The 17,998-nt window shown below is 38.6% G+C and overlaps 2 protein-coding genes across 5 annotated transcripts; one reads left to right on the forward strand and one right to left on the reverse strand.

The window, feature by feature from the left end:
• The first annotated feature begins 2,176 nt into the window (after positions 1-2,176).
• On the forward strand, positions 2,177-6,195 carry LOC143740311 (transcriptional regulator Kaiso-like). Its single transcript, XM_077232435.1, has 2 exons — positions 2,177-2,308; positions 2,989-6,195. The coding sequence occupies exon 2, from the start codon at positions 2,991-2,993 to the stop codon at positions 4,887-4,889; it is 1,899 nt and encodes a 632-aa protein (XP_077088550.1). The 5' UTR covers positions 2,177-2,308; positions 2,989-2,990; the 3' UTR covers positions 4,890-6,195.
• Positions 6,196-15,216, reverse strand: LOC143740312 (transmembrane protein 255A-like). 4 transcript variants are annotated; one of them, XM_077232436.1, is made up of 10 exons: positions 14,884-15,216; positions 14,227-14,369; positions 13,620-13,682; positions 10,674-10,763; positions 10,513-10,578; positions 10,316-10,404; positions 10,043-10,114; positions 9,451-9,613; positions 8,407-8,550; positions 6,196-7,948 (listed from the first exon to the last, which is right to left on the reverse strand). In XM_077232436.1, exons 1-10 carry the CDS (start codon positions 14,936-14,938, stop codon positions 7,805-7,807), a joined length of 1,029 nt encoding a protein of 342 aa, XP_077088551.1. In that variant the 5' UTR covers positions 14,939-15,216; the 3' UTR covers positions 6,196-7,804. The 4 variants fall into 4 exon arrangements, with proteins under 4 accessions (XP_077088551.1, XP_077088552.1, XP_077088554.1 ...); XM_077232437.1 differs by lacking the exon at positions 13,620-13,682; XM_077232439.1 differs by lacking the exon at positions 10,043-10,114 and having other exon boundaries at positions 14,884-15,176.
• Between the last annotated feature and the right edge of the window lie 2,782 nt (positions 15,217-17,998).

Raw genomic sequence — 17,998 nt, forward strand, 5'->3', positions numbered from 1 at the left:
CCCCCCCCCCTCCCCTCTTACAATATAGTTCCAACGTCACTGGACATGAAGAAGAGCTAAATTCGCGAGATGGACGTATGCGCATATTTGTTCTGTGTTTTCTTTCTAAACAGTTATATGTTTATGTTGTATTTTTCATGTTTTCATCACGCAATCATGTTTTTGATGCGGTGGGGACGCGTTCACGTTACATGTGAATGATCAATTATCAAAATAATATCCTTTTTAAAGTAAGATTTGTTCTTAGAGTTTTTAAGGGATCTCGCATTGTCTTGTAGACACAATCCAATGCAAATTATTTTTTCTTTTTATTCCTTCTGAGCAGATAAATGGAAGGTCTTATGAATTTCACATTAAATTTTAAAAAGGAGCCAAAACGTATGAAAGTGGGCTACCTAAACAAAACCTGCATGGGCCCAAAGGTACAAAACCTGCTCTGGGCCCGAACGGGATGGCCCACAATGGGCCATCATGGGCTTAATGTGGGCAGCACGCTAGTTTGGGCTGCTCACAGATAGCCCGCGGTGAGCCCAAAGCAGTGGGCCTCGCCTGGGCAAGCCCGCACTGGGCCTGTTTAGGTTTGGCGTGGGCTGGCCCTAGCCCACTGTGCCCACAAAAAGCCAGCGTGGGCCCCGCAGGGGCATGTTTGCAGGGGTCTAGAGGTGACACAGAAGCGGCATTAATATATTTACACTCCATTTACAATTGCATAAATAAAGCTATGAGATTTTTTTTAAATCAATATTTAAACATGAAATGATTTCTAATTTTAACGTTTTAATTAAAGGGTACTTTAAATATGAAACTAAAACCGCCAGTAGGCGGCGGAAAGTCACAGAAGTGAGTTGAGGGATTCATTCATTCAACCGATTTGTTCAAACGGCTGATTCATTCGGGAAAGCAGCAAGTGATCAAAACGCGGATTTCAGTCAATAAATCATCGCTGTCTGTTGCATTGAGACTCTGCTACGGTTTCATTTTGAAATTCTAGTCGGCGAAATAAAGGGAAAACAAAAAATATTGACAATATTGTGTCTAAAAAGTAACTCATGTTAACTTATTGTTGATTTAACTGTTGTATAACATCAATATCACAGTTGCAATTGTGCACGGGAAAACGGCACTCTTGCTGATTTGATATTCTAATATAAGAACATAATATGATATAAATATAAGACATAGGCCTACCTATGAACCGCACACAGCAGTGAAAGAACCATAGACAAATGCGATGTCAGCTCACAGTGCCTCGTACATAGTTAAAACAATGATTACAATATTTTAATAGACAATACACATCGCACAACCGATACGCACATACAGAATGAACTTGCAACTGACCAGCTTTCTCCTTCTCTCCTCTCTCGCGTGCAGGAGACAGACGTTATTCTGCCGCGATTCCCGCGAATGTGATGCGAATTGTCACGTGAACAAGCAAATCCACAAAGATAGAATAATAAAAAAAAAAATATGCACACAACGATAACAAAGATAGCAAAAAACAGTTTTGTAAAAATTATTTCACACTCCACATTTAGGGGGGCCACAAGGGGGGCCAAGCTTGTTGTCACAGGGGCACGGGCCCCCCTGGCCATCCTCTAGAACCGCCAATGACCGGCAACAACACTGAGATTGTTAATACTGTAATAAAACGTTTATACACTATGTAATTGCCTAATGTATGCTCTACTTTATTGTCAAAAAAGCACGTTGTAACTTTCAGTTATTAAAATTATTATTATAAAAAATAGTATTAATATAATGATAATAATAATAATAATAATAATAATAATAATAATAATAATAATAATAATAATAATAATAATAATATGATTATTTTATATAGTACCTTTCTACAGACTCAAAACCGACAATATAAATATACTTGGTTATTTTATTTACAAAATGAGACTAGTAAAAAACTCTTGTATTACACTAACCTGAAAAATTATATGGAAACCTTTTCAAATACGGAAAGAAAATCCATATTTTGCATATATTTTTAATCTATCTTCTCTATATTTTGGCATCATGTATTTGCTCTACCAGTACATTTGTATATTTTTACGTGTGTAAATACAAGTGAAGTTTAAAAAAAATCTTATTGCCTTGTCCCATTATCATTCATCACGCGTACGTTGTGGTAGACTGTCGCGCGCGACTCCTGTCGGCTGGTGGAGGCGATAGCGCGAGACTCGTTCATCTCACACAAGGAACTCGAGCTCCGTTGTGTTGTCCACGGCAACCGACTCTGTCATTATTGTTTCTCAGCAAAGGGAATCGTGGATTTTAACTGGTCGCTTTGCAGGTATATGAGTTTGAGAATTTAATCCCGAGATTGTGGGAGATTAAAACTTTAATTAATCTTATTTTAGCCACATACGCGTTGTTCTGCATCATATATACAGATAGGCCGCGCGCTGCCGCCAAACCAGGAAGGAGGGTTGCATTGAGCCAGTTGTTTTTGTTTTCACACTGACCGCTGCCCACCGGTGTCCTACCAGTTTTGAGTGCTATTATCAAAAAGCTGTGGGCTCACAGGAACAATATTTTTGTTTAATCACGTCAAACTAGTCAACAGCATTAGTTTCATATTACTTTCCAAGCCGCATGTCTTTATGCATGTCTTTTGTTGTACAATTAGCCAGCTAGCGTGCCTTCGATTCTCGTGCTTTTGCTGCTTCCATATTTTGCTGCCGTGAATTTAGAAACAAAATATAGTTCTATCGAACATTTAAACTATTTTTATAACGACATAACAGTCAGAGAAAAAAATATATGAAAATATTATTTCTTTTCCATTGCCAGACAGCTGAAATGTGTCTAAGAGTATATGTCTTGCATACTTGACAGCACTATGTAGAATGCTCTGCATAGTTAATTTAATTACATTTTAAGATGTTTTATAATATATTTCATTTGTTATTAATACTAATCTTTTCAAAATGTTAAAGTACAATACATTTTATTATACCCTTTTCCTCACAGGCATGTCGAAACTAAAGCTAATATCTGTAGCGGACACTCAGTATCCAGCATCCCTACTGAAGTCCATCAATGATGAGCGACACAGTGGTTTATTCTGTGACATCACCATAATCGTGCAAGACCGCAAGTTCAAGGCACACAGATGTGTGCTGTCTGCCTCGAGTACCTATTTCCGCCAACTTCTCAACGTTGCTGGAACAGTTCTAGAGCTGAACTTCATCAAGGCAGACATATTCGATGTGATTTTGAACTACATGTACACTTCAAAAATCTATAGGGTTCGATCTGACAGACTGGAGGATCTCATCAGCACTGGTAAAATTTTAGGCGTGACGTTCATAGCCAATTTAGCAACGCCTCTCGCACAAGTCAAGGGATTACCCGGCCTGTCTAAAGAAAGTGACAACATCTGTGTCAATCCCTCTGAGAAAAAGGAGACAGGAGCTGAGAATATGCCAATTATTACTGAGACTTTCTCACTGTCTGCTGAAGAGTTCAACATGGCAGGTGGTAATGCAGAAAAGGAAATAGACTCGGATGATGATGTTCTTTTTGTCTCAAAAACAGAGGCCCCGCAATCTCAAAAGTCCAAGATATCTGATGTTATTAACACCGAAGGAGGACCAGAGGCTAAAAAACAAAATGCCACAAACGAGGAAGGAATTGCCTATAAAGATTCAACAGCCCAAGTTGGTAATGACAAGCTTCCTTCAGAAAGAAATACATCTCTTCAAAATAACCTTGAGCCCGAACCAGATGTTGTCCTCCTCTCGAACCCAGAAACCAGTAGAAGTATTCTCACTTCACCAGTAAAAACGAGCTCACACAGTGAGCCCACAACCCCATCTTGCGTGAACAGCCTCTCTTCAGACGCACATAGCACCTCGCTGCCTCTAGACAACAACGAAATACTTGGTGTCCAAAAGAAAAAGGTCCTTCTAGAGCTATCGCCCGATCATCCCGGAAAAATCAGACTGTCGGATGTAAGGCCCACATATAGCACCAATAATGGACCAAAACCTGCAATAAACATGGTCCCAGCAGTGTCGGCAAAAAAGACGATAACGTTAGACAAAGCCTCGGAAATCGATTCGCTATCGCCAGGTTGTAAAGTATATGCCAACATTGGTGAAAACACCTACGACATCGTTCCAGTAAAAGAGGATGCCGGGGAGGGAGTGGCTCCCGGTAGGAAATCGCAAATGCCACACGATTCTCCCGACATGGCCAATAACTCGCCTCAAAGAAAGAAAAAATCAAAGCTGGATCAGGAGGATCACTATGAACTTATCATGGATGGAAAGACCTTTTACGTGTGCATTGTGTGCAAGCGTCCCTATGTGTGCCTGACGAGCCTCAGGCGGCACTTTAACACTCACTCGTGGGAACGAAAGTATCCGTGCCATTACTGCAGCAAGGTTTTTGCCCTGGCCGAGTACAGAACCAAACATGAAATCACGCACACAGGTGAAAGACGATACCAGTGTTTACTGTGCAGTGAAATGTTTCTCAATTATCAGATTTTGTCCACCCACTGCAAGCAAATGCACAACCAAGATCCTTCAGGAAGGAAAGAGAAAGATGACTCTTGCAACAACTTGTATCGTCTGCTGCCTTGTAAAACGTTGCAGTTCAAACCATATTCCTTTGTGTCCGAGGAGTCGGGGGGGATTCCGGTGATCAATGAAGATGGGATTGTCCAACATGTAAACCCCGACAAAGAGCAGTTTACCAACCAGCCACTTCCATCTAGCCAAAGCAAAGCACTGAGCTGGGATGACATCTTTGATTCCGAAGCACAAAACAGGCCAATGGCTCACGTTCGACCAGGACCACGGCCTGTGGACCAAATAAATGCAGAAACAAACGAATTTGAGTTTGTTATACCAGAGACCTACTGAGCATGCTTGTTCACTCCTCTGGCTTAGGTGCCTTGTTCATTTGTTCGTGTTTAGATTTGAGGTGCTGGTGATCTTGGTTTTCTGGAAACTCAGCTCCAGTATCCATCAACTGAAAATTTAGAATAATTTGTTACTTAGCACTGGATTACAGTTCAGTTTCACTGTCCATTATTGAATCGTAATAATTCTTCGTCAGATAATATGACAAAGTAGATAATACATATTTTATGTACAGCATTAAATCTGTGTAGCGCTGACCTGTTCCCTTTTATGTTCTGGACAGAACAACCATGTTGGATGTAATTAGTAGGGTTCAAGTACAGACTGTTGCAATTTATTTACACTTATTATTTTTCTCACTGTTATGTAACTTTAATGTGTAAATGCTTTTTTGGGAGTGTTACATAAATCATAATTCCAAAATCAAATGTAACACTAAATTAATCGGTAACACTTTATTTTAAGGTGACCTAGTTAGATGTTACTACATGTACTTACTATAGTAATAACAGTATTTATGCATAATTACAAGTAACTAACCCTAAACCAAGCCCTAACCCTAATATTACTCAGTACTTATTTGAGTAAGTACAATTTAGTACAATGTAACTTCGTCACCTTAAAATAAAGTGTATCAAATTATTATTTTCGTTTTCTGTTTCATTTGAAAGAGACATTACACGCTAACATTGTTTGAATTTTCTTGTCGGCTTATCATTGTAGTTTTTATATAATTGTTTGGTATTAGATAGATCAGTGTTAATGGCAGGTTCTGGTCCTTCAGTAAGAAATGGTTTGAATGTTTGTATTTATAGTTTTTGTTGATTGTCAGCGGTTTTTAAGAAGGATGTAGTAAATATATAAAATGTTTATGTCACCTGTCCATTAATTATGTTTTGAGGTTGTTTATTTATATTACATTATGAACATTGGGACCTGAAGAGAAATATTCATCCCTTGTCCGGGCATGTCTAGAGAAACAAGATACTGAAATGTCCAGGGTATAAAGGGTAATGTTGGTAATACAAAGGACCTCTCTTTTTCAGTTGAATATTTTTTATATACATATATACCCTTTTTACAAGTATTTTTTCAGCATAGATTTATAATTATTTAGCTTTCTGGGCTGTGAGAAGAATCTGTGAATACAATGAGATTCCTTTAGTTAGAACTAGTGCTCTAACACCATAATCATGTATTGTACATAATATTACTAAAGACCTTCATTTTAACAGTTTCTTCTCTTTTGTAAACTATTTATTATTAGGTCTTAGTGTGATAGAATGAAATAAAACTTTGAAGAACATACACATGTATTTCTTTTATTTATAAGAGCATCATGAAATTGATTAGTATTTTCCAGTATGATAACCACCAGTCACTGATATAAGCATTCCTGCCTCTCTATTATATCAGATGTCGACGATCATAAAGCACTAGTTCATGATTATAATATGTACTGTGCAGGTTCCACATGATGCGGGATAAAATGGATTCAATGGTGAAATGCCGGTGGATATATTTGGAAATGCATGTGTGATAAGAAGCAAAAAGAAAATATATTCCAGCAGAACTATCAGTCTTTCATTTTAAGATTTTAACATCAAAGGTAAACAATTCTTCCATGTAAAATGAACAATTGAGGCAAAGATCTTACTTTGTAGCATGTGGCTGTAGAATAATCAGCAGTTGCACTAATACATCAACCAAGAAGTCATAAAATAGTTGAGTTTGTTGTAATATCTCTACTCACTTCAGTAAAGGACAAAGTTATTGATATAAATCAAACACATAAAGTACAATGTATCGAACTGACACTCACAGTGAACACAAACGGATGAAAAGAAGAACACTACAAGTCTTAGGACTCAATTACGAGAAGGCGGTTCGATTGTTCGGTTTATGTACAACATGTTCAGCATTGCACACACACACTGATATCATATTTGCAATGTGGAGAGACTTTTTGTAGTTTAGATCCATGTACATTTATACAATGGTTACTTCTTTTTTACATTCGGTAAGTCCTGTCATTTCTAGACAGAAATGACAGCAGCACAAAAGTGGCAGATGAATGTGAGAAGTACAGGTTTCGAAAGTCCTCCCATTCTTGTAAGAGCTTATTAAAGGATATTTTTGTCATGAAAGATTATTTGAATTTGTGACATGATTGTGTGCTTGACGTATTGCAAAAGAAACACCACATATTACAGGTTAGATCTTTGATCCTAATGAAGCACTCAGAACAAAAAATAAGATTCAGCCTAAAAATATGTTCTTTACAATCTAGCTGCCCAAAACAGTTACAAATAACTCAAGTAATTAAGTACCATTGTGTGAATACAGTAAATTCTGGAGACAATAAAGTGCAAATCAATTGCAAGATAAGATACAAGACTCATCCTCGTGCTGAGGGAGCAGAGGCGAGGCAATACACTTTGGGCCACTTTGGAAGGGAGAAGTTCACATTATGGACTTTCTCAGAGGAATCACATGTAGGAGAGCCACAGAGGTTACTTTTAAGAGGAAGAGACAGCGAACCAGGTGTAGCTGTACCGGAAGCGGACACACATTTTAAGGCTTATCTGTGAACAGTCTTGATCTTATAGTCAGGCTAGTTGTTATAGTCCTCCTGAATTGAGGCTATATAACATGAATATTTTACACATCAGGTTTGTTGAATTGAGCGAATCTTGTATGGGTTTAATGTTGCATATTACATTTGCTGTTTGGTGATGAATGCCTGTGGTTAACGCTGTAGACTCTCTATACTTAACCTGCCGCTCAGTCGAGCCTCTTCTGCAAAGGTTGTTCATTCAGAACAATGACTGTTCAATGAGGTGGTACACCAATATCCCAAAATACCCAATGCCAGTTCTTTCTTGGCAGGAAAATGTCTTCCTCTGACTGGTCCCTCAGGGGCTGTATGGCGGGGGCTTCTCATCAGGTGGGTAATAAGGAGGAGAATAACGAGGTGGGATCATATTTGGCCATATGTGACTGGCTCCAGACTGGGAATCATCAGACAGACCTGAAGAGTCAGGAAAGAAGCTGGCACCCTGTAAAGACATATTAGCAGATGACATGTTCATCTAGCATACAGACTCAAAACATATCAAGTAAAATATATTTGGCTCTCAGTCAACTGTAAAAAACGATCCAGCCTATTCAGAAAATTTGGACTAAACCGCTTAATTCATATGAATTAGTTTTATGATCTCTTTATGAACTTTTTGAAGTATCAAACTAGTAGTTTCGTAGCTGTCAGCGGAGGGAGAAAGCCCTCAGATTTCATCAAAAACATCTATGTGTTCCGAAGATGAACAAAAGTCTTATGGGTTTGGAACGACATGAGGGTGAGTAAAATATGAATTTTTTTTCATTTTTGAAAATAATTAATTGCACTAAGTTCACTAAGTAGACTTGATAACTGACAGGCATAATAAATAAAATTTTATATATGTATATGCGCACTAAAGCATGAAACACGCTGCCAGTTCAAAGTGAAAGTGATTACCTGAAGGTCATAGGCAGTGTATGGAGGTAAGCAGGGGGAACTGTTGTAAAAAGAGTTGTTGGAGGTGGTAGGGCCAGGAGTCTCTCGGGGTGGAGGAATAGGGAGAGGTTCTGGCTCACAGGAATCTGGTGCTGCTGTTGGCATCTTCAAAAAACAGAGGCTCAATGAATGTCACAGCTTCTCAGAAATCATACAAAATGATATAATATATATGGACAAAAGTATTGGGACACCTGACCATTACACCAACAGGGACTTTAAAGACATTGCATTCTAAATACATAGACATTAATATGGAGTTGATCCTCCTTTGCAGCTTTAACAGCTTTCACTCTACTGGGAAGGCTTTCCACAAGATTTTCGAGTTTTTCTGTAGGAAATGTTTGCTTATTCATCCAGTAGAGCGTTTGTGAGGTAAGGTACTGATGTTGGACGTGAAGGCCTAGCTCGCAATCTCCGTTCCAGTTCATCCCAAAGGTGTTGGATGGGGTTGAGGTCAGGGCTCTGTGCAGGCCAGTCAAGTTATTCCACACCAAACTCCAAACATGTCTTTATGGACCTTGCTTTATGCACTGGGGCACAGTCATGCTGGGGTAGACAAGAGCCTTCCCACAAAGCTGGAAGCATAGCATTGTGCAAAAAGTCTTGCTATGCTGAAGCAATAAGATTAACTTTCAGTGGAAGTCAGCAGCCTAGCCCAACCCCTGAAAAACAGCCAATATCTCTCCTCCACCAATTTTTACAGTTGGCACAATGCAGTCAGGTGATTAGCCTTCTCCTGGCACCCACCAAACTCAAACTCTCTCATCAAACTGCCAAATGGAGAAGCGTGATTAGTCACTCCACAGAACATGTTTCCACTTCTCTAGAGTCCAGTGGTGGCATGCTTTACACCACTCCATCTGACGCTTGGCATTGTACTTGGTGATGCAAGGCTTGTATGCAGCTGTTCAGCCACGGAAACCCATATTAATAAAGATTTGTGTTCCAATACTTTTGACAAAATAGTGTATATAAGTTGTTCGCACTGCATTTCAATCTCACCATATCCTTGAAGCCCCCCAGCACTGCGGCGGTGATGATGCCCAGAAACAGAGCTACGATGTTGAGGATAGTAGCAGACCACAGCAGGTGGTAAAGGTGCACAACATCCTGGCAGCTCCGCACCTCTGTGTACTCATGGTACCCTCCTCGCAGTTCCACTCGACTGAGATGGTGAGGAGAAGAAACATATTAACAAGACGTTCATGAAATAATTAAGACAAATATTGGTGAGAGGCAGAGCAACAAAAGAGGTAAAGCATGACCGAACAGTGACTCATGCAAAAGAATAGAACATAACCATCTGCATACCAGTGCACATCACTCTTAAGAAGAGCATGAAATGGATAAATATATCCAATCTTCTTCTTTAAGCTCACTGTCATCAAAGACTCTTTACATGTAAACCTAAAGTATTGCTGTCTCTCCTCACCTGTGAAACAGGAACCAGAGAACACTGAATCTTCGTTCCTTTCATTTCATCAGTCAAGTGTACATAAAGTACAGCGACTGTATGCAGCCACACTTAGTACTTTACCAACAACAAATAATGGGCTGTCAATGTCATTGAGGGGCTAAAAGTGGAAAGACCTACTTCCAAATCATGGAGGATTTCCTAAATTTTTTCAAAACATCTTTATTCTGAAGTCCCATAAGAGGATGCTCTCTGAAACAAAAATAAACACAAATGTTCTTTCGAACAGAGCTGAATTTCAGGGATAGAAGCACACACCATCCAAGCAAATATAAACCAGAATTTAACCAAGGTAAAACAAAGCATAGTTGTTGTTTTTAAATAAATCCGCTTGTTTGGAGAAAATATTCTAGGAGGGATGTATTTAAATGGGACTCGCTCACACACACATACTTGCCACAGTTGTAAAGGTCGCAGCAGTAGCAGGTGTTGCTCTTCACACGCAGGTTACAGGAGACCCGAGATGCAGTTTGACAGTGGACCTGCAAGACAGATATGTTTTCTAAATGGGCTCCCACTATACTAGTACATAACCTTCATTCAGATGCTTGTAAGTTGGTGACAGCACTTTTCTCAGGTTGGTGACTCACATCTAAATCAAACGGAGTCCCACTGGAGTAATATTCACATCGGCCAGCATATACAGGTCTGAGGTCCTTTGAAACAACATCAGTATGCCATGACAGAGCTTTCACTGCAATGTTTATCTGAAGAAATGCATTTTACAATAAAATGGTGTGGAAGCACTTACTATATGTCTTGCAGCAAAAACTCCATCCACTATAGCACAACAGAAGGCTGCCACCACACCAAAGCTGATGAAGACAATGGAGGCCACCAGCTGTAAGCAGAACAGCAATGTCAACCTATTCACCTGCTGTAGTAGCTCAATGCATCTGCATTCACACATGGGCACTATTATCTACGATTTCCTTATACTGTAGATACATATTAGATAGATACATACAAGTGGTTTGTCTAAGAATTTGTAGATCTTGTATTATGGGACAAGGAGAGGGTCTGCTTGGATTTTTCCTTAGTGCCACTTAACTTCACTGTTTTTCTCTGCCTTTTCACAATCAACCATTTAGATACCAGTCACACCTTTCTGCCTGTAATCTACAGCACTTTGCAGAGGCGTCTATCTTGAGGCTTTGTATAATACAGGACAACTATACACATTTAATTGCCCAGGGCTGCGTTTCCCGAAACCTTCTTAACTATGTCGTTCTTAAGTTATACCTTAAGATGTACCTTATCATGAATATGTGTTTTCCCAAAACGTTCTTAGTTAAGCATACCTTCTGTAAGTTATACGTTCCTAAGATTGGTCTGGACCACTCTTAGCTATACCTTATCACTGTTGACAGTCTATAGGAATATACAGTAATTCTGAAGTTGTACCCAGTGTTATAGGCTAATTCAAGTGTTTTCATGCAAAGAATAAAATTGCCATTACACTGATTGTTGTTAGATTGTTTTTTTTGTTTTTTTATTAATTTTAGTCTATTTAAAGGGAATGATTGTGGTGGAGAGTTTGGTCAAACTGTGGCAGAGATACAGCGAATAGTTGTGCTAAATGAAAGACGGCGCAGTCCGCGGAGCTATTTCAAAGGCCAGTGAACGCATACTGCCAGTTAAGCCCTATTCGGACGCTAATTGTTTCTCATAGGGTCGTAAGGTATTTTTAACATTTACAGGGGTTAGTCAGTGATTTTATTGCCGTCCGAATCCAGAATGTCAGTGTTTTTCTCCCATCCGCGTAAAAATCCCCGGCCAAATTATACTGTTTTTTGACAAACACCGTAAATTATGTCGTGTGCTGCTTTAACTGCCGTCCGAATCCACATCTCTAAGTTTACAAGAAGAGATAATTTCAAACTTCACTTTTTAAATCCTTTTTGATCACTGTCGAGCACCGTACGTATGTACACTTTTATTACTGAAATGATGGAAAGTATTTACAAGAACAATATTTCATCACAGCTCCACCTCAGCAAACAAAAATGGGGAAGAGATGAAAGTAGGCGTACGTAAACATTTGAAATGGGCCGTTATTGTGGCAGCAATGATACCATTTTAAAATATGTAGGTTATGTAGGCTATTATAGTTTGGATTATTTTTTTATAATATCTCATGAGTCCTAATAAATGCAATTTCAACGATTTCTGAAGTGCTTCTTTTATAAAGAACACCGCTTTCTCACATAACGCAGTGAAGCAGCCCCAGCACAAGAGAATAATTGATTCTCGAGCAATCGAAATCAACAAATTCAGCACCACCGCAACGGACAGCACCTGGTAACGTCGCACATAAAAAGGTTTATCTTAATTAAGCAAATTCCTAAGGTATGGTTCGGGGAACACGTCTAGAAATGGTAGCTATAAGTTAAGTTATACATTTAGAGTCTTCGTAGCGCGCTAAGAGACAACGTTATCGGGAAACGCAGCCCATATCTGATCAATAAATAACGCCATTTTAAGTGTTATTCTTGATATAATAAAAAATAAATCAATCCATCTTAAAATAATGAATTCTCTCCAAGAAAGAAACTTTTCCAAATGAATACTTTTGAACTTTCTATTAATCAAATAATCCTGAGAAAATTGTATCACTATTTAAACAATAATATTAAGCGACACAATTGTTTTCAAATATTCAAATCAAATCATTTCAATAATATATCAAATAGGCATATTAGAATGATTTCTGAAGGATCATGTGACACTGAAGACTGGTAATGATGCTGAAAATTCAGCTTTGCCATCACAAGAATAGATTACATTTTAAAGTTGGATTAAATAGAAAACAGATATTTTAAATTGTAATAATGTTGCACAATTTTTACTTTATTTTTGATCAAATAAATTCAGCTTTGGTGAGCATGAGACTTGGTGACAAGAGATTATTTATTTTCAAATTATAGGCCTACAATTTACGTTATCCTTGTAACAATATGAGTGAAAAGTTGAAATGATCATACATTTCATGTCTTAGTATTTGGGTTGTCTCCCTTTTGCTTTAATGACAGCAGCATGAACTCCACAAGCCTGGGTAAAACCTGATGATCATATCATGTTCCACAGCATGATTTGAAAATGATCCAAAGAGCATCTTGTGCTTTAAAGAAAACAAGAACATCTGACCGTCTGTAGAATGATTTGACATGCTCAATTCTACAAATTTGCTTATTTGATTAGTGACCTAGAAATAGTACAGAAACATGTTCAAAAACTAAAGATTGTTTATTTTCAGGTTTTTTTTCCTCAGGTTTTCAAATTCTCATACTTAGGGACCACATTATTCTCTAATCACTTCCAAGGATAGAGTGTTTATCCCACACCCTCCCAGCAGTAATTGTTCCTGTGTGTCTATGATCTGGCCAGCCATGCCATCCTCATGCATTCTTTATTTGGATTGTGGCACGTCCTATTCCCTCTGCACTGCAATGGCTTCCGAACATTCCTGCCTGGACATCCATCCCGCTCCCCTTACACTGAGCTATTTCTGGGTGCATCTCACCACAAGGCCTGCAACATGCCCTGCTATTCGAGCTCAAAACCATGAGACCTTTCTGCAATTATGACATGACTAAAAACAAGCTGTTTTTGTGGGCATTTGGTTAAAATGTCAATTGGATGATGGAATGCACAAGCACAGAATCCAATATGAGCAGTGTAATGAAAGACTCCTTACCATCTGCCTCTTATTCTCTATCAAATGGGCACCAATGATTCCCAGAAAGGACCCGAAGCCGAGCTGAAAATATCACAGGGTGAAACTCTGTCACGATGCAAGTCTATGTAAAATATGAACCTATTTCAAAGTTTTAAAGGTAGATGACCTCACTCAATTACGCTCCCACATACAATCTCCCATTTCCACAAAGCCTTTTGTCTTTCTCCAAGCAGTAGTTAATTTTATGGTGTGGTCAATGGCCAAGTTAAGAGCTAATGTGCAATCTGGCCATGTCACTTGCATATAGTATTTCAAAACAGTCAGTCCCTGTGGAATACTAGGAAAACACCTGTTACTTGTACAAACATTCTGGCAGTATTATTTAAGCTTGCATGTTTCTCCAAGAGTATAGAACATAATCATACTTGCTGTTGAATAATAAATGGATGAGTTCACTCAGTACAACCTTACAGTAATGAGGTAATGGTCAACGGTCACCATAATGGTGGGAAAATAATTGAACATGAGCCCCACAGTGCTTTACATCACAAACCCATTTATAGACAAATAGGATTTGTTTGCAGTCTGTTCAGCTCACAGCTATAAAGATTAGCAACATACTTACAATGACTCCTGGATAGTAGCCACCAACAGTGATGTTTTGTGTCCTGGTGGTAGCGGCCAGACCAAAGACCAGGATGAGTATGGAGACAATTAGGAGCATTGCTGTTACTATGATGGACTTTCTTTTCCTCCTCTTAAATGATCCTGAAAAAGACATTGGAGTTGGAAGATGCCAGAGCACAACATGCCCTTCCTCATTTTGTTACTCATTGTCTTATTTTAGGCACGTTTGATGTGGGGTAATGCAAAGCAAAGCAATCAGTGCATATGACCTCTTGTATGTCTATATCTACAGCTGCAAAGGCACCCAGAAACCCAGATAAATGTAGGTACTATGTGAAGTAATATGAGGGTTTTCTATCACTAAGCAAAAGGCATTTTAACTAGTTCGCATGCAAATAAAATTCCAAATATATTTGTGTATTCATTAAGATTATCAATAAATGTTCTATCGACATTCTTTGAGGACATCCGAGACACGTACACGTAGGAATAGGTTACGGGACGCTTATTTATCTGTGGTGCAAGCCTGTTCCAATAATTACTAGTAAGAAAAAACGTAGCTAATCAAATTTAAACGAAAATACAAGAGTAGATTGTGCTTCGTGAGACCATAATGGTCTGTAGACGCAGTGAATGCCATTGACCTTGTACTTACCCATCGCATCAGAGATAGGTATACCGCTGCCTTGCGCATTCAGCCCCGCTGGCATTGTAACGTCAGGATCTGCAGCATTAGCTGGAGTAATTACTTCAAGTCAAAAACAAGAACGTAGCTAATGAGACAATGATGCCTTCCCTCTGAGTTAAAGACTGGAAACTATTTTCTTGCCGTGGCATTCTCTGACACCATGCGTCGCTTTTCTTGCAGCGCTTCTCTCATCAGCATCGGGGTGTGTTGTTCTTGAATCTGCTGCCCTCGTCCCTTCAGCAGAACGCCGCACGGAGCACAGCACTGCGCATGCGCAAGGTAACCCCTCGCTGTTTCAGTAGGGCAGGACCACTAGTGATTGGAAGAGCGACTCATATTGATTCGGTTCTTTTGAATTCGAACAGGGCGTTTCAGATAACTGGTTCAAAAAATAGATTCAGAGGTTCTTTACGCCATGTCGTGGTCACTGGCATTCATAACACGCTTTTAAGTTCCCTGTGAAGTTGGGGGAATTTCTGTTTGTAATAATTTCATGTTTCTTATAAATGTAGGCTACTGCAGCCACGATTCACCTAATAAAAACTCACAAAGTCTTTTAGAACGTAAATATAATTTGCACTCACAATACTACCATTAATGTAGCCTACATATGTTTGAATAAAATGTTATTTACCAATAATAATAAAACTGTAAAAAAAATCAGCCTTATCAGAAAATCCCATAGTTCACATTTTAAATGCTTTTATAGCTCACTCATCGGCGTTTCCTAAAGACTTCGATACCTCGAGATTCAGTCGTATTCGTTATTCATTAAAAACATAAAACTCCAAAAGAACGACAAAATGTATATAGGCTACATGAACAAGTTGCTGCTGTGTAGAGGAAATCGCTACATAATTCTACATATATTTATCTTCTTACAGAATAATTCGTGGAAGAATAATTATTTTACCTGCCACAATACACAAACAAATACAGTAGCACCTCAATGCAGTACATGAGATCCACGGGGAGGAGTCGGATCAAGATCCAAGGGGTGGAGATGGGTAGGATTAGGGTTGGGTTTAGGGATTAGGGGTGTGTTTAGGGATCAGAGGGCGGAGTTGGCTAGGTTTAGGTGTATGTAAGGTGGGAGGAGTTGGATCTGGATCCGACTCCTCCCCATGGATTTCATGTTCCGCAGTGAGAACCATCTCAACAAATAGGCAGAGGTGGACAAAGTACACAACTTCCAGGCTACTTGAGTGAAAGTATAGATACTGGTCAATACTCCTTTACAAGTAAAAGTTGTAAAGACAGATTCTTACTTAAGTAAAAGTATAGAAGTACTTGTTTTTAAAAGTAGCCCTACTGAAGAATCAAAAGTAAAAAGTAAATGTCAATGCATTCTTTTATTATTGTTACATTGTTGTATGTAATAGCCTACTTACAGTAGCTACCTTATGCCTCTGACTCTATGCCTGCCTACTCATGTCAATATCAAATTTATTTCTAGAACACAGTTCCAGTAGTGGGATTGAATGTGAGATTGAATAAGTGCACTCAATATCGTCCACAATGGTTTTGGTCACCCAAAAGGCTGTTCCCAAATAGTGCATGCCCTATTCATAGATTTTTGGCTTTTGGTATGAATATTTTAGCCTTACTGTTATATATAAGCTAGTGTGCTCCAAAACAATGACAAAATTCGCATTTAGAAGACCAAACCCAATGTTGAAAATGAAAATCAGGTTGATGTCAGAATCCAACACTAGATTGACATTAATCTCCAACGTTGGACAGACGTTGTATTGTGGTTGAAAATGAAAATCGGGTTGACGTCAGAAACCAACATCAGTCGGGTTCTGACGTCAAACTGAAGTCGGGTTCTGGCGTCAAACTGAAGTCGGGTTCTGGCGTCAAACTGAAGTCGGGTTCTGGCGTCAATCTGACGTCGGGTTCTGACGTCAACCTGACTTTATTTTCCAACTAAAATCCAAAAGTCTGTCCAACGTTGGATGTTGATGTCAATCTGACGTCGGGATCTGACGTCAACCAGGCTTTAATTTTCACCCAAAATGCAACCCCTGCAACCAAACTCATCCCCTGACGGACTTTCTAGGACCTTAACAGAATTGTAGTGGAGTAAAAAGTTTGTCTTACAACTATTTGTGTTTAAAATGTAGTGAAGTTAAAGTAAAAAGTTTCAAAAAAATAATAATAGCCTACTCAAGTAAAGTACAGAAACTCAAAAAGTGTACTTAAGTACAGTAGCCTACTCATGTAAATGTACTTTGCTACTGCCCACGTCTGCAAATAGGCCTACTTAGCGTGGAAAGAAAAGCAGGCTAACAGAATAGGCTACATGAAAATACTTTAAGAACATTCAAAAGGCCTATCTATATAATAATAATTTTGTGTAGCTATATAGCTTTGTTGACTATTTTGAATGTCTCCTGAACCTGAATCAATATCAAATTAATGAAAGTGCTCCATCAACTGGTCTTGTCAAGAAACACAAATAAGTTTAAAAATAAAAAAGAAAGTTTCTGAGGGGTTTTACAATACATTTTACAATAAGTTCTGAATAAGTTTCTATAATCACTATAATATATATATATATATATATATATATATATATATATAAGCCTGCAACTGGCTTATTTAGAAATAACTCACCCATTGTTCATATTGTATCTCACACACACTCTCATGAATAAAATTATAGTCTATTGAGATGATGCAGAGTTGCGCCATATTTAAGTGATTTCAGTTTCATGGTGCTAGATCATTTAGCCTACTTGTTGCTACCCGAGTAACGTAAATACATAGGCCTATTTAAGTTAATGGAATTGAATGGAAAAGAATATGCTTCGATCACCCTTCATTTTTTACACAAGCAAGCAAGCACTATGGGCCTGCTTGTTTCTGTAATGAAATAAAACGCGGCGACATTAATATAGCCTATTAATCTCTGTTCTTCCAGCCTAGTTTTGTCACAAAGTAAATGATTGCATTTGCTCGTTTCAGTCCTTGATGGTCTTTCTTTGAATGACCTGCTCTCCACCAAAGAAGCAGAAAGAACCAGACAAGACCGAATTTTCCATGACGCGAGTTCTTTTGAGGTTTAAAAAAATCAGCG

This window comes from Siphateles boraxobius, unplaced genomic scaffold (genome assembly GCF_051911475.1).
Source record: "Siphateles boraxobius isolate OS27281-9 unplaced genomic scaffold, OSU_SipBor_1 17, whole genome shotgun sequence".
Lineage (NCBI taxonomy): Eukaryota > Metazoa > Chordata > Actinopteri > Cypriniformes > Leuciscidae > Siphateles > Siphateles boraxobius.

Coding starts and splice junctions, on each gene's coding strand:
- LOC143740311 (XM_077232435.1), top strand. CDS start 2,991: ATGTCGAAACTAAAGCTAATATCTGTAGCGGACACTCAGTATCCAGCA.
- LOC143740312 (XM_077232436.1), bottom strand. CDS start 14,938: ATGCCAGCGGGGCTGAATGCGCAAGGCAGCGGTATACCTATCTCTGAT. Junction 10,579..10,673: donor TTTTTGCTGCAAGACATATA/GTAAGTGCTTCC, acceptor GTTGTTTCAAAG/GACCTCAGACCTGTATATGC. Junction 8,551..9,450: donor TGGGGGGCTTCAAGGATATG/GTGAGATTGAAA, acceptor TGTTTTTTGAAG/ATGCCAACAGCAGCACCAGA.